This window comes from Phaseolus vulgaris, chromosome 2, assembly GCF_051622355.1.
Source record: "Phaseolus vulgaris cultivar YP4 chromosome 2, ASM5162235v1, whole genome shotgun sequence".
Taxonomy (NCBI): Eukaryota; Viridiplantae; Streptophyta; class Magnoliopsida; order Fabales; family Fabaceae; genus Phaseolus; species Phaseolus vulgaris.
Window position 1 is genome coordinate 39,046,012 of NC_143499.1, and position 17,065 is coordinate 39,063,076.

A 17,065-nucleotide genomic window follows, 5' to 3' on the forward strand; every position below is an offset into this window, starting at 1 on the left:
TAATATAATTAAATATTTTTGTTAAATAAATTTATGTAATATTTAATATACACAAAGAACATTAAAATCAATTTTATGCATATGAGTCTTGAGATTTGAGATGGTAAATAGATTAATTTCTTCTAAGCTGAACTCTTTAGTACCAGTCGACAAAAAAAGAAAAGGAAGATCCACTCAAGTCAGTAAAAATAATTTATGAATTGTTCTTATTAGCATGAGAGTTTTGAGATGGTAAATAGATAATTTTCTTCTAAGTTTAACTCTTTATACTAGTCGACAACAAAAAGAGAAAGAAGGTCCACCATCTGTAGATAACTTTTCACGCTCAAGTGAGTAATAACCAATAAGAATATTTTATGAATTGTTCTTACTAGCATGAGAGTTTTGAGGTGGTAAAGAGATTAATTTTTTCAAAGCCAAACTCTTTGGTATTGGTCGACGACAAAAGGAGGAGGGAGTCCCCCACCTAGAGAGATATGTGTATTTATAGGTCTTTCCCAATAGAATACATAAAAGCAGACATTACCAGATATTAAATATTGCCTAGTCATTAATCATATTAAGAGTTAATAAGTACAATTTAATCACTAGCTTTATTACTATGTTATTGACATGAGAGTATCTTACTCTCATTGCGGGTAGGTACATAAATCTTTTGAGCTCGATCGATAATAGTACAAGTGGATTAATTTGAAGGATGATCTGTTTGGATTTTGAGTAATGTAGTGGTTATTTTATTAAACTATTTCATTATGTTGTTTGACAAAACTTTTGGTCAATATTAACTAGAATGTTTTGCATGAATTTCTCAATCGATATTAATATAAAGAGAGTAAAAGAAAACCCTAATTAAAAACCCTAAAAAATAATCCTCCATTAATGTTGGCTTAAATAAGTGTGATCAATATCATTGAAAAATTTTTTGATTGACGCCAATAAAAAAAAAAGTTTTGTTATTAAAAAAAAATTGATGTTTTTTGAAAAATAATAATAATCAAATTCGACTAAAAAATTATCAATACTAATTTTTTAATTTATTAACTGTTTTCATATTTAATATTTTTTATTTGGTGTTAATTATTTAAATAAAATATTTTAAAAAATAAATCAATTAAAAATGAAGTAATATATTTAAATTCATAAAATTATGAAATATTTTATCCAAATACAAAACAAATGATAAGATAGAATGCCAGGTCTAAAAAAATAAAATGCGTTAAGAAATAAATTATAAGGGGTGTATACTTAGAATAATGGTTATAAGTATACCTCAATTGAATAATTATATGTAATGATTTTGTGTATTTCTTTTAACTTAAAGTCGTGATATTTCTAATGCCTTCATCTTTAAAAAAAATAATTTAACAACATGATTTTTTTTTATCAAAGTCGTGCTAAATGAATACTATTTCTTCAATTGATTTTCTTATAACTAAAATTGTTCTCTATCCTAACAGCTCATGTGTTAATTTTCACTCGCCATTAAAATCATGTTCGAGGATGATAACTTATAAAAAATAAGTCATGCTATCCAAATACAATTTATCTATTTTTGTAATTTTGTATAAATCTTTAAATTCTTATAAATATGATGCAAAATTATATTATTCTTGTAATTTTTTCTTTTAAATGAGATAAATAAGTTTTCAGTATAATAAGCTTCTTAACAAGAAATATTTTAAAATCCACATTTTATTTTATACAATACAAATAGAAGCATAAGAGTAGTGAGATACTATATTTGATATTTGAGAAACCAAAAAGACGAAAATACTTTTTAGAAAACTAAAGAAATGAGTATATCAGAACGACCGATAATAACATAGACATGATATAATGTTCAAAGATAAAGTCCAAATTAAGAATTCTAAAATATAAAAAATCAAAATAGAATAGTAGAAAACACAAAAATAATACTTTAGCCTTAAAATAATTAATACTTATCTCTTTTAATTTTTTAAAAAAGAAAACAAAAAGAGACATTTTCTTTTGTTGTTGTGTGTTTGAAAAATGAGGAAATTGAAAGAAAAGAGGAAAGGAGGGAGGAACACAAATTCATTCGTTCTCTCCTTCTCAATCAGAAGCTATTAACCTTTTCCAACCCTAACAACCAATTCCCTTCACCCTATCAATGGCTTCCTCGGAGATCGAGGTGGTATCATCATCATCATCGGTCTCCAAATCCAACGACCAGCCTGTTATCCTCGACGTCTTCACCGCCTCTGCTCACGGCGACTTCAATAAATTGAGAACCTTCGTCGAACAATACGGGGCCTCCGTCTCCGTTCCCGATATTAGTGGTTATTACGCTCTTCAATGGGCCTCGCTTAACAACTTTCACGACATTGCGCACTATCTCATTCAGGTACCATTCGATATTATTCCCCTTATTTTATTTGAATGCAAAAATTGGGCGTTTCTTTTTTACTTTTTTAATTTAAGTTGGTCTCGGCTTCATATGCTGCAAGTTTCTTCTTTCTTGGGTGGTTATGTGTCGGTCAAGAGATTAATAGTTTTCATGACACTCGGTGAAGTTAGTTTATGAAGTGATTTCGGTTGAGCGTCCTTTAATTTGAACTGTACTTGTTATGAAGCATGGAGCGGATGTGAATGCTAAAGACAACATGCAACAAACAGCATTGCATTGGGCAGCTGTTCGAGGTTCAACTGCAGCTGCTGATGTGCTTGTGGAGAATGGTGCTCGGATTGAAGCTGCAGACCTAAATGGATACCGGGTATTGTTTTCCCTTGGTGGTGTACTCTTGCATGCTTGTCAAAATTTGTATAAATGGATAGTTTCAGCAGAATTTACTTGTTTTCTGTAATTTGAGAGGCATGGATTGGGTTTTTTTATAACATTTTAAATTATTGCATCCAAATTCATGTTCTAGTTTGAATTATTGATCTTTTTCAACTCACGCCCTAGCTCTATTTTAATGTTAACCACCCATATCCAAATGTAAACGGCTGAATAGCAACTGTATACAGAATTTTCTTCTTTATTATTTCATATTCGAATTTTCAAGTATCTATATTTCACCCGATTAATTGATTAAAGTTATAACAATTTTTTAAAACATAAGCTTTTATGTTTTAGTTATCAAGCAGTATATGTTAAGGTTAAAAGAAGAAAGAAGAGTCTAAGAAACTGTGATTTATATTTTGCCAATAGGAATAAAATCAATTATTAAAAAAATACTCATAATGATTACTAAAAGCTGTCTATATTTTAATTATTGTCTAATAATTAGTGTCCTCCCCCCCTTTAAATAGATATAAACTCTATTGGTAGTCCGGTACATAATAGGTGAGCACATGGGTTACTGTGTGAGATTGATTGGCATCTCTTCCTGTATAAGGAAACCCTGGATTTATTCTGCCTACCACCTGTTTAAATGTTTCTACTGTTGCACTATTTTCATACTTAAATGGTTTCTGCAGGCAGTTCATGTTGCTGCACAATATGGACAAACAGCTTTCTTAAATCACATTGTAGTAAAGCACCATGCCGATTTTGATGTGCCTGATAATGATGGCAGGAGTCCTCTTCACTGGTATGCCTTGAGGCTTTTGATTTCTATGTATGATGAAGAAACCGTATTTTGATAATGACTTGGTTGTCAATGTCATGGTCCAAAATTTTAATTTTTCTTTTGCTTTTAATGCACTCATAAAATTGGTTAAAATCTTCATAATGCAGATTATGCTTTGGACTAAACTGTATATTTTCCTGAAAACTAATTATTTTTATGGAGTTTTTTGACCAATGAAATGTTTCCCTGCACTTCAAAGAGTTTTGAAGTACTTTAGGTATGTAATGTGTTGTGTTGTGTCAAATCGTTGAAGCTCGCCTAAATGATTTGATTTGTTTCTAATAATTATGGTTGCAAATTCAGAAAATCCATTTAAGAAGTTGAGTTTTTTCCTTCGTTTTTTACTTCTTAGTTCTCATGTCCAGGGCCGCATATAAGGGATTTGCTGACACAATAAGATTGCTTCTATTTAGAGATGCATGCCAAGGAAGACAAGATAAAGATGGTATGCCTAGTTAGCGCTTATTTTCCTTTACATTTTTATAAGTTCTCCAATTATATATTCCTTATTCCATAAGGTGTCTTGTCTCTGTAGTTTTAATATGGTCAAGAGCAGTCCAACATAGACTCTAACAAGCATAAACATATTTGAAGTCATTCTATCAAATGCTGTGATTAGCCATCACATAGGAGGGCATTGCATGTTATATTATATGTGATTATGTTTTTGGTAATGAGTACTAGACAAGTTTGCATGAATAATACTATATTAGATTGAAAAAGCTTTAATTATTATTATGTATTATGTATGCATATGATGTACACAATGATTTCATGATCTTAATGTTACTGTTTCAATGGGTTTGGATGCTGGACTAGTCTATTTGAAATCTAAGATGCTTGAGCTTATAGTTTCAAGACTTGTTTAGGGTACATACTTTAGTTTTTATGTTGATATGTTAGACTTTGTTTGACATTTGGCAAAATAGTCATAAAAGTTGACTGTTATTTTTAATTAATACAGTAGATTAAATCTTTTTGGTAATACAGGTTGATTTTCCCATTAGGTTATAGTTATGTTGATATTTTTTTTACATGATGATACTCAATAAAACTGGTTTAGGTTGTACACCGTTGCACTGGGCTGCATTAAGAGGAAATGCAGAGGCATGCGCTGTGCTTGTACATGCAGGCACAAAGGAAGAATTGACGGTGAAGGACAATGCTGGACACACACCTGTACAACTTGCATATGATAAAGGTCATCGACATGTCGCTCCTTTCCTTGTACGTAACATTATATTGATGAGGCTGTTGGTTGTGTAATATTTTAACAACATTCTTAACAATATTTTAACAAACAAGTTTTATGTTTATTTCAATTCATGTGGCACTGTTAATTGTTCGAAATATTTCCTGTCTTTTCTAAAACATGAAAAAAGCAATCAATGGAAAAAAAGAAGAGGTTATTTTACATGAATGTAACATCCAAAGTTTTGAATAGTTTAATGTACAAAGAATGTGATAATTGTTTAAACTTGAATAACAATCTCTAATATTTATGGTAATATTGAATTACTTTCCAACTAAGTATTGTTGAGATATCTTTTTTGTTAAAAGCTCACCCACTAATTATTAGATATTAGGTGGTTTTAATATTTAGTGTGTCTTTGGAAGAGTTTAGTTATGATTTATTTGGATTTATCTTTTAATGAAGTAGATCGCATAAGTGTTTGAGAGTACTTAGTCTTAGAATTTGGGTGTAGGATTAATTCTTCAAAGCTGGTAAGCTGAGGACATCCTAGCCTATGAAGGACTAATAGGCTATATTTTAGCCAATGTAGATTGTGGGAACTCAACACCTCCTCATGCCTGAGACTAGACATACAGAGCATGGACAAATGTGGGTTACCCAATGACAACACCCCTGCATGTGTAGGAATAGACATCTAGAGCATGTACAAATATGGAGGACTCAATAACGAATTTAGGATAGACTATAATCTCATTTTGCTATATGGACTTTGGGGCTTGACTCTAGTAGACTGAATTGAATTGTAAGTGAAGACTGCTTAAGCCTTCCAAGGTAAGGATTATATTGTCATATCTCTAGTTGAAATCTAAATACTTATGAAAATAGCTTATGATATGTTGATACAACTTATTTTAATACGCATTCTAGGACAGCTTATGAAAACAATATAGCCAAATTTCCTCTTCAGTCATAGACCAATTTACACGAGTGCTTATATGATAAACACCAATTCAGTGAACACTAAGTCAAATCACTGTACCAATCAGGGTGCTAGTTATTTCTTAATATTCAGGTTCTTTTGAATGTTAAAAAAGAATGTGTTGTAAGTTATTGAAAATATGCATTTAGTAGTCTTCTAGACTTATAACTCATGTAGAAGTGATGCTAATGGCTGGTAGGTGACACCTGATCTAGGCTGTCAAGATTGTGATTTTGCATGTAGGATTGCACAATCCTGTGTATGATTTCTGCTGCTTCTCCTATTCCATACTTGAGTCCAAGCAGGATACCCACCTAACAATGTTGTTAAAGTCGCAATTCACTTATGAAATAACGTAATCGTATGTGCCGTGCATCCTCCTGTTTGCCAAATTGTTGCTTGGATCATTCACAAGTGGGATTGCGATCTTCCATATGCAATCATGAGATCTTTGATCTCCAGCAAGTTAGAAGCAGGGCCAAAACACATGTTTCGAAAACCCTGAAAACTCTTCATTCCAGTTTTGTTTCACATCCATTTCCTTTGCGACCTGCCCTGGCAAGCTTCTTCTCTTTCAGTTGGTATGTTGGACCTCCACCCTGCACTGTTACTGCTGCCTAGGCCCTGAACCACTGCTGATTGGGCCTTTGTTTGCAAACTTTGTTTTGCAAACTATTGTGTAAAGTGTGACTTTGCCACTGCTCCCCAGGCTTCTCTGATTTGTTTCTCCCTTTTCTGGTTTTAAATTAATTTTTTTTTTCTGTTCATCTATTTTTGTATCTCTTCTCTGATTTACCATTTTTGGAATGGGCATAACTGTATTTTTTTTGTTACAAATGGGCCTAAGTATATAATATATAATTATAATTATCCTGGGAATCAGACAATAACTTTTAAAATGGTTATATTTATATTACATAATTTTTCTCTTTTGAATGGTTATAATTGTGGTTATTGTTTGAGATTCTACGTCAACTAAAGATATTACCAAATTATATATATAAGTGGAGGTGCAAATATTACCTTTTGTGAGGCTGTGCAAATAGTATAGTATTTGATCCACTTTCTAAGATGCTATTGGAACCTACCTACTCTATCGGGCCATTATCGAACCACTCATAGATATCTATTCTCATAGAGATGTCCAGTTCTTAGCACGAGAGGGTGTGTTGAAAATTTCATATTGACTAGATAGAGATATGATCAAATTATAGTAGATTTAAAGTCATTTTGCAAATCTCACCTTACAAATCGGTTTTGCAAGGTTGAGTTAGATTTAAAGTCATTTTGCAAATTTTAAATTGAAGTTTGTTTAATGTTGTAATTTAGAAGAGGTTATTTTCTTTATCTATGCTGTTTTTTATGCATATATGTTATATATGAGTATAATTTTGCATTTTTGGTAAGAACATAGGTTCTTACCATCTGAGTTATTTGTTTTCATCCTCATTCCCGATCCTAAGTTGTATCTCAAATTAACAACATTGCTGTCTAGTAGGATCCTATCGGGATCATCCAGGAAACTGATAAACATGTGGGATTGGCCTTCACCAGCTAATTTGGGACCTAAGTTCCATGTTGGATTTTTGCAACCTGGTTTGGAAAAATGGTTTTTGTTGCTTTTACCCCTTTCTGAGTTGCAGATCCACAACTTTGCGAGTTGAGCCCAGATGAGCAAAACCCAATTTGGTGTTTCTTTAAGCCCCAACCTTAAACCCTAAACCCTTCTCTTCATGTGATAGCATTTTTCTCTCTCTCATCTGTTTCAACATTTAAAGATTTGAACCCCTCTCTCTGCATTCTCAATTTTGTTGACTTCTATTTCTTTGTTCCCTTTTTTTTGGTTGTAAGTTCTATGATCCCTTTTTGTTCAGGATGTAAAACAGTCTTATTCAATACTTTGTATACTCTTGACTGACAGTCTTTAGCCATAGTGGCACTTTGAGTTTTTTTTGTCATCTGAATTTAGTTTGGTGAACAATGGGAGTATGTTTTATATGGTTGAATTGAAATTGATAAATTAATTTGAGAGCAACAATGCTATTACCTTAAACCATCAAATATTACTTCTGAAAAGTGTTTCGGAAACAGTGACTTGTTGCACTTTGTTTACTCAGTTATACTCTTATTGGCTCTATAACTGATTAGTGTTACATTTTTTTGCAGTCAAATCAACAACGGGCTCGTAGCAACTTCTGGAAAGGGAAACTTTGTAGTGGGGTGGTGACAGATATTGGTTATGCTCCCATCTTATTGTGTATTATGATCTTTCTCATGATCCTCTTCATCAACTCAGTTATCGTTGGTACTTTAAAAATTGTACACTAATTTGCAATACCACACAGCCACACATTTGCACTCATTAATCGTTACTTAAGCTTTTTGTGATCAACTTCAATGAATCTTTTCCACTAATGCCAGCTCCTAACCTTGGAAAGATTACTGCTTTTGCTGGACTTTGGGCATGGACAGCACTTTCTCTAGAAGCTGCTGCCCTGATTATGTTCTATAGGTGTAGTAGGTAATCTTCTGTTCATGTGTTCTTTCTATTTTAGTGTTTGCTACGGGTAATATAAACATGTGTTCTTTCTTTGTATTTGTGTTATATTATATGCCTTCTACTGATGCATGCCTGTTCTCATCCTGTGAATGCTCCAATAAAATTCTACAGTAACTCAGCTAAGACTTTAGGACCAAAACATGACTACTGTTTCATTTTGTGTTCAAGTCATGTTTGAATGCTTTCACTGAAGAAGAAAATTGTAGAATAACCATTTCTGTTTCCATCAGTCTTAATATTACAATAAAGATAAATAAAAGAGACGGTATATTTCAGAGAGTTTGATTGATCACACCTCTCTTATGTTTTTGTATTTATATTGATAAAATTTTAGTACAATGAGTAGAGGTAAAAGCAAAGATAAAAAACCAGAACTAGTCTTAGGAACAGAGATATCTACAACTAATAGGTACATCTAGCAAATTTTCAATGCAACTACTTACTACCTATATTTAATACCTCTTCTAATACTCCCTCTCAAGCTGGAGCATACAAATTGTATGTACCTAGCTTAGAACAACTAAATTCAATCCGAGGTCCCCTTAAGGATTTTGTTAACACATTTGTAAGTTGATCATTGGATCCGACAAACTTAGTATAAACTTTGTAACTTATTGTCATTCACACGCAACTCAACTTCAACAAATGGAGGTGTCTTGAACTGGCTTTCAATAACATAAATTACTAGTGCATAATCTTGCAATAGTCGTTCCATAATCGCATCGATATGTTTTCGTGTGGCACTAAATTTCCTACACTAGCAAGCTCGTTAACAATGTTCTTGATCTGAGACAAGAACTTACACATTGTTTTCATGCTAGAGTGGTGACACAAAGGTCAGTGCGAAGTTGACAAGCACACACCTATGTATGCATGTGATAGTACTCATGTATTTTATTCAATACTTGATACGAGTCAAGCCCATGACTCAAGAGGACTGATTTTGATAACGTTGACTGAAGCCAGGTTAGCAACACTTGATCCTAGACTTCCTAAGCTTCATACTCGAGCTTAACATTATAGCGCCATGATCTTGATTAGTGTGGTATTGAGGGGGAATCAATGGGTTAACACGAACCTCTAAAGCTTGTACGGTTTGATGATGAGTTTGATTTGTTGTCAATAATGAACATAATTTGAATCATCAATTTCTCAGCTGTGGAATTGGGAAAGTGAGTTTACCATGAGAGAAGTAGAATTGGATTGCAAGAAAGGTTAGGCTTTACTGCAAGGATCGGTGGCTCTGGATACTATCATAGAGAATTTTAGAGAAAAAGAATTAAACCGAGAATTGAGTTTTTCGTTTCATTCTTCCAACTGAACAAAACAAAGAGGGAGCATTTATTTATAGTAGCTGCCCTCATTAGTACACTGTACAAAGGTTGATAATAGACTAACAAACTTTTACAGCTGGCAAAACAAATTAAGGGAATATTCTGTTTTTATGAATTATAAGAAAAGTAAAAAATGTAATATTTTTCATATTATATTCGAACACATACTAAAATTACAGATTTAGGAGACTCAAACCATAGATCAACGAAGAGATCAGCAAAAGGGATACGAATGAAAGGAATAGAGAGAAACAGAAAGTTAGAGAAATAGAAGGAAAAGAAGAAAGTGACTCATGAATAGAGCTGTATAGTCAAACCAGTTGTTTGCAACTGCAGAGGCCCTCAGTCAAATGAATCTCCATTGTTAGGTTTGAGAAGACATGGGGCTACATGTTTTTAGATAGAATTTCAGCGTCAAACACGTTGAATGCCTGTTGATGGTCTCCATGTTGGGTTTATAAATTTTTTTAAACAGAGCAGCTGCTGCCTTTTCATCCATAGCTTCTATAGCAAAAGTGTCCATCCTGCAATGCATAGCCCTGTAATGGCAGTTTACTGGAAATCTTCTGGGTGATGGCCCATAACTACTATTTAACATTACTGGATATCAAATGAAGGAAAGTAGGAGTCAGTATGAAAAAAAATGAACATAATAAGAATATGAAATTCTACTGAATGCAAATTGCTAAATGTTCATTGATAGTATAAATTCTTTTATAACTTTGCCCAGATCTGAATTTGGGAAGGCTTCTCCGTGTGCATTTTAATAGGGAGATAGTTATTGTTCCTGCTTTGTTTTGTTGTCATATATTGTGTTATTTATTTTTATCTTGTATTTTCTGTCCATATTCATGATAGCAAAATATGTTTGCTATAATGTGTCCTGACTACTGAAATCTCAAAAAAGAAAAAGATTTTGGAGTTTATTTCTAAAGTTTCATTCAACACTACTTTATTTAATGTTATTTGGATCTTATGCAGCAAAGATCCTGGTTATATAAAACGGCTGGGAGACTTGGGTACTCAAAGTGATACAGAGGTATGCAGTCCATTTGTAGCTGTGGTCTTATAAAATGTTGCTTTTCAGTGATGATTGTTTTGAAGAAAAGACTTGCACCCGCAAACCAGATTTTATAAATGGAAACTATCATTTCATGGGTCCTCCTTTTTTGTTAACGGCATTGTGGTAGTATGTTGGGGACATAAACATCTGCATATTGCGATTATGCTACATTTATTGTAACTCTGATATTGTGTTTCATAGAAATTACTTGGTTTTATTTCAGCAGACAATGTATGTGTCACTTGAATTGTGTTGCATGTGAGGGAACACACGACTTCATGCAACTCCCTTAGATTTCTCTAGAGCACTGACTAGAAAATATATTACTACATCTTTAATATGAATCATGTTTTACTTAAATATAGGCTTATTTACTTTTCTTTATTTTGTAAAATCTCATTTTCATGTTTTATATTTTGCAGGATCCTTTATTGAATATTGATCTGAATAGTTCCTCTGTTTGGATGGGGAATTGGTCTCAACTTTGCCCTACCTGCAAGGTTTACATGATATTCTTTAGTATTTAAAGTGTCTAATTTTGACATTTCGCATGCATTTATGTTTTACTTTGTTATATTCTCAGAATAAGTTATCACTTATCAGGTTTTCTCGAATTGTATCATCAGATAATAAGACCTGTCCGATCTAAGCATTGCCCTACTTGTAAGCGATGTGTGGAACAGTTCGACCACCACTGTCCATGGATATCTAACTGTGTTGGGAAGGTAAGGAGTTTTGTGCTATCTGAATTGTTACCCACGAAATCAAAAGTGCATTCTTATGATGAATTTCTCTTGTTTTCAGTTCACAGTATATGGAAATGTGATAAATCAATAAGATTTTTTCATTCCTCAATATATTGTTTGATGTGGAAATAAGATGCATTTCTTGACTCTCTGGTCAAACCGAGAGATGTTTTTCTTAATCTCCTCAGTCTATATTCTTCAAGCCTTATTTTCATACTTGGTATGCATCTTGCAGAGGAACAAAAGAGATTTCTTTATTTTTATCTGCCTGGGAACTTTGACTTCTTCCGTTTCTGCTGCCGTTGCAGTTCAAAGTAAGTCTTGAAGAACTCTTCTGCACCATTCTACATATTGAAAACTGCATAATTTATATTTTTACTTGAAATATATAACAGCCTTTTTTCCATGACAGGAATTTGGACATCTAGACCAACATTACTGGCAGGAGAAACATGGATCCAGTATGTGGTAGTAAGACATCCAGGTTTAGTTGTGTTTTTGGTGATGGACGCAGTTGTTTTCATTGCAGCTACAACATTGACAATAACGCAGATTTCCATGGTGATTGCTTAATCCCTGCTCGTGTCACCCCCCCTCCCCTCTCCGCAAATAGTATTAATTTGAATCTGTATGAGCAAATATATTAGGGAAAATTACTGAGAAGAATTATTTATAAATATTTATTAGTAAACATATTCCATGAAGGCAAAATATCCTCCTTTTGTTAGAATGACAATACTTTCTGATCAAACCTGGTAACTTACTGCAAATAATAGGGAAAACCTCCACAGGCCCAATTCTCCCACAAATGACTAGATTTCTCTCCCTCTTAGCTTCTTTTATTATTAGTTATTGCCAAACTTTCTTCAACTTTAAGCTCTTTGAGGAGTTGTTTTAGGCATATGAGCTTACAAGTGACTAATACCATTGCCTTGTATCTTGCTTATCCACTTGACCTTGCCATAGCATTTTGTTTCTCACTTTTTCATGATATTAAATTACCTCCAACAAGAACACAATACCATGAAGTGGAGCATTTATTGCTTGGTGAACCTGTCCAGACAACTTCAAAATACCCAATTATTTGAGTATTTTCCTTATTTTCATAAATGAGACCTTCTCTAGAAGCCTTCTTAATATACTTTATGATTCGTATAACTACATCCCCATGGTTTCAAAAATTGACTTATAATGCTCACTCTAAAAGACAATGTTAGGACAAGTACAGTGAGGTAATTTAGCTTACCAACTAACTTATATCTCTCATGATCAAAATAGTGTTCTCCTTGGTTAGGTACTAGTTTGACACTTAGATCCATTGGTGTGTCAATAGGGTTAGCATTTATCATCTCTGTTTCTTCTACAATGTTGAAAGCACATTTTCTTTGAGATATGGCGAAACAATCCTTGCATTGTGCCACTTCTATTATACCAAGGAAATACCTTAGGTGTCCAAGATCTTTTGCTTGGAATTTTTGAGTAAGATATTGTTTTAGTTGTTCAACCCTCGTCATTAATAATGTCGTCCACATATACAATGAGATAAACACATCCTCAGGGAGAATGATCAGCAATACTTCGTATCATTTCAAACTGATGGATGATAGTCTAAGAACCCCTAAACCATGTACAAGGTTATTGCTTGAGGCCATATAAGGACCTATGTAGACAACATACCATATTAGATGACCCCCCTTAGGCAACAAATATGAGAGGTTACTCCATGTAGGCTTCTCCATCACGATCACTATGTAAAATTGCATTTTCCATGTTTTCTTAGAGAAAAGCTGTTTCTGTGATGTTTTGTTTGGCTCAACTCCTTTAAAGAATACCAGCACAAAGTAAGCTGGGCCAAATACTTAGTATGGACAGTGAGTAGTGCAGTGTCCGTCTGCAGCTCATTTAGACTGGCTGTAAAGTTGGTTATAAATAATCAAATACTTAAGCCTAGTTTGACCAAATTGTCTTGTCCAGCCTTCAAGTAGGCTTAATTCCACTACATCGACTTAACTACATGGACAGATTGGTACCGTTGAGTTCTCTACTCCCAACAACCAAGTTTTTTTATAAAACAGTTTAGAGCAAGGTCTTTTTAGTGGCTTTTAATGTTTCCTGTAAAAGGAGTACCTACTTTCAATGAGATTATCTTCCATTCTTCCATCTTTCTTTCTGGGCATCTGTTCTCACGTGACCAGACCATCTTTAGTCATGTTCCCAAATGCATTCAATTCTGATGTTATCCTTTTTTTAATACTGTTTGCCCACTCATTCATATTAGCATTCTTATTCCTTACTCTTATGCTTTTATTAGTGCTTCACTGCTCAACATTGATTACAATAAAGCATTACTGATCTTTTCCAGTAGCTTTGCCACCACATATTGTTATTCGTGAAGCCTTTCACTGTTTCATCCATACGGGTTAATAATGTGCCTCTAATTAGCAATCCTGTCCTTCGGTGTTGGTTGGTATTCCCGCTTTTGGAAATCCATGTTTTCTTTGACAATGTTATTTCATCTTAACTTTTAATGTTAAACTCTTGAAAGTTTATCTGTTCATTTATAGAGGTTCTATTTTCGCATTCTCCTTAACATTTACATGTTCACCAATTCTGTGTTATTTTTGTATTTTGCTGCTCAATTTTCTCTCTCTTTAAGTTTACCTTCTATGCCACTCTTCCCTATCTTGCTTTCTTGTCCCTTGAGTATTAAACATATTGGGTACTCCTAGTCTGTTCATTGTAACAAATATTAAACATAGAATAGACAGTCTCTTATTTTTATTTAGGAAATATTAGTGTCATTTCGGAGAAAGATACAAGTTTCCATGTGCAGGAGCCCACCATATCATGTGCAGGAATTCAAATGTTCCTTATATTTTTGTTTACCTTTCTCCAAAATTGAAAAGTCATCTTTAGGAAAAGGATATACGTGAGTGGTATTTTTTCTTTATAGTTTGCATCATTTCTTCAGTTGAGCAACTTATCTCATAGTATCATAATTGTTGTTTACAAAGCATCTGTAACATTCAGCTTCTGACTTTCTGTTTACTCCAACACCTTTAAGATAGTAACTGGCAAGTTTTTCGTGTTTGTATATTGTAATGCAGATTGCTCGAAATGTGACCACAAATGAACTAGCAAATTCTTCCCGCTATGATTATCTTCGTGGTCCTGATGGGCGGTTCAGAAACCCATATAACCATGGTTGTCGGAAGAATTGTGCTGATTTCCTTTCTCTGGGATATACAAATGATGATGAAATTGCTTGGCCTCGATTACAGCAGGTGGCAACTTGAACAGTCCCCCTGTGTCTATGCATCCTTTTTTATATTGTCACATAGTTTTAATTGGTAGATATGTAGATGATAGTAATTTTCGGCTAGGGTGTTCATTCACTGAAACGTGTACATTTTATTAGAGAGCACAAAGAAATAAAACATTTTTTCTTTTGGGCTATCAGAAGATAACATTATTTGATACCCTCAAGTGCCAGTTGGGCTATTGTTTGGTGGGGATATTCATTACTATAGAAGGAAGTGCATTTAAAGGACTGAAATATATATTTGAAAAAGGAATGTTATCCTTCTTTGAAAGAGCAAATCTCACGTATGACTTCATAGTCTTTTTCAAACAAATCATGGATTAGATAGATGTACCTATTTTTGTGCTAATGATGGACACTTTGTTTTAGTTTATTGGTATGAAAACGTCAGAAAGGAAAAGCTATACATATTCTTAGGAAATTTCCGAGTGTGGTTGAATGAAAACAACAAAGGCAAGACACTAATTTATTGATGTCAAACAATAGTGAGTACCTTTCTATGTTTTGAAATTATAACTACTTCGTGTATTTTTCACTTCTGAAAAAAAATTAAGAATTCAAATTGTATCCAACTAACTAAAATTAGGCTCACATCTGTTTAGGTTGCACTACGCATTTTTTATTATCTTTAAGGTGTGAAGGAGCCTCAATCTTGCTTAAATTAATATAAAGTAGTATTATAACACCTCCGATTGTACATGGTAAATGATTTTTTATATACAATCATTTAAACTATTGACTCAATTCACATCTTATCACTTAATTATCAATAGTTTTACGAATTTTATTGTTTAAGTTTTTTTTCTTCATATATTGTTATTAAGTTTTCAAATTTCAGAAGTTTTCTAAAATAGAATTGAAAGTTAATTAAACTTTTAGCCATTTTTTAGAATTCACCTCTTACACCAAACAAATTGGCTCTTCCAATGGGACTAACATTCATGTTAGTTTGTTGTATTGTATGTGATGGTTTTAGGATTTATTGTTGTTTATAGTTAAGTAGTTGAACATTGTTTGCGTGATTATATTACTTGATATTTATATTATTAGTGAGAAAATATTAAATATGACTAATAATTTAAATAATAATAATCAAGAAACAAATATAAATAATGGAATGATAATTAGTACATTATCGACGAGCTCTATTTTTTGGTGTCCATTGTTGTTAGTTGATTTTACTCACGGGTAGTAATGCCAATTAGTTCAATTTGAATGAGCTCAATTCCACCATTCTAGATTGCAAAAATTTAGTGAGATGATTCTTCCAAATTGAAAAATTTAGAACTTAATCCATTATAATTATGAATTTTCAAAATATAACCATTGGTCTTCCAAATTGTAAAATACATAACTATAATGAATAAAGCTGTTTTCTAGAAAATTTCCAAATTGCGAAATTAAAAAAAACTTCCAGATTTCACTGTTCAAAAATAACTCGGAAACCAATAAGACCTTCATAAATTGCTTGAATCCATTGAAAAAAAACAAAATGCTTATTAAATCAGCTAACTAACTTTTGCTTATATTGACCTCCACCAATATTATTTGTGAAATATAATGTCCGAAGTGATAGTTCATAAAGTGGAAAGAAACATAACAATGAAACTTTTGGAGATTGAAGGAGTTATAAATCACAAATAAAAGCATTGAGATTAAATTTCAAATTTACGTATTACTTTTCTAGTTGATATACATAAGAAAAATTAACATAAATATAAAATGACTAACGTAAATTAGAAAGATTGAACAAAATGTCAAATTTTGATGAAACATCATTAAGTACAAGGGGATAAAAACATTTATTTGTTTAATTTAAAGTTAGCTCTTTTTTACCCTTTTGATCACTTGAATAAGTTTGTCTGTATATGAAACTTTAACTGGACTTTCTTTTTGCCAAGAGGGGTTCATGAATTATTTTGAATTAAAGGACGCTCCTTATCCATCTAAACTTGGGCAATTGCTTCCTGCACTCAATCAATTTTGACTCGCACCCAACAAAAATTTTAAAATCCAATTCTACCCTTTTTCACACATTTGCTTACGGATTTCAATATTCGGAAGTCATTTTTACACATTCTGGATTTTGAAATTCGGAAGGTTATTTTCATATTTCATTTAAGCTTTCGGATGGTCATATCCAGAAGTGAGTTATGAGTTCCGGATTTTTGTATCCGGAATGGTGTACTATAAATGGTGCTGAGGATTGAGATCCAGAACTCATTTATGTTTGCTTACGGATCTTAATATCCGGAAGGTCATTTATGCTGTCC

General features: G+C 32.8%; 1 protein-coding gene across 4 annotated transcripts; it reads left to right on the forward strand.

Moving 5' to 3' along the window:
* Positions 1–1,962: 1,962 nt before the first annotated feature.
* LOC137811922 (Ankyrin repeat family protein with DHHC zinc finger domain-containing protein) lies at positions 1,963–15,063 on the forward strand. Of its 4 annotated transcripts, none has more exons than XM_090298779.1 (13): positions 1,963–2,365; positions 2,595–2,735; positions 3,442–3,554; positions 3,959–4,038; positions 4,657–4,794; positions 7,934–8,072; positions 8,189–8,288; positions 10,643–10,700; positions 11,147–11,224; positions 11,351–11,449; positions 11,706–11,784; positions 11,883–12,031; positions 14,578–15,063. In XM_090298779.1, exons 5-13 carry the CDS (start codon positions 4,756–4,758, stop codon positions 14,764–14,766), a joined length of 930 nt encoding a protein of 309 aa, XP_090154905.1. In that variant the 5' UTR covers positions 1,963–2,365; positions 2,595–2,735; positions 3,442–3,554; positions 3,959–4,038; positions 4,657–4,755; the 3' UTR covers positions 14,767–15,063. The 4 variants fall into 4 exon arrangements, 2 of the variants coding, with proteins under 2 accessions (XP_090154905.1, XP_068469883.1); XM_068613782.1 differs by having other exon boundaries at positions 1,977–2,365; positions 4,657–4,820; XR_016518712.1 differs by having other exon boundaries at positions 1,979–2,365; positions 4,657–4,820; positions 11,328–11,449.
* The last annotated feature ends 2,002 nt before the right edge of the window (positions 15,064–17,065 follow it).

Bases quoted from the DNA above. Each gene is read 5' to 3' on its own strand.
- LOC137811922 (XM_068613782.1), top strand. From the start codon at position 2,132: ATGGCTTCCTCGGAGATCGAGGTGGTATCATCATCATCATCGGTCTCC. The intron at 2,736-3,441 runs GTATTGTTTTCC...TGGTTTCTGCAG, and splicing joins CAGACCTAAATGGATACCGG to GCAGTTCATGTTGCTGCACA. The intron at 11,450-11,705 runs GTAAGGAGTTTT...TGCATCTTGCAG, and splicing joins TATCTAACTGTGTTGGGAAG to AGGAACAAAAGAGATTTCTT.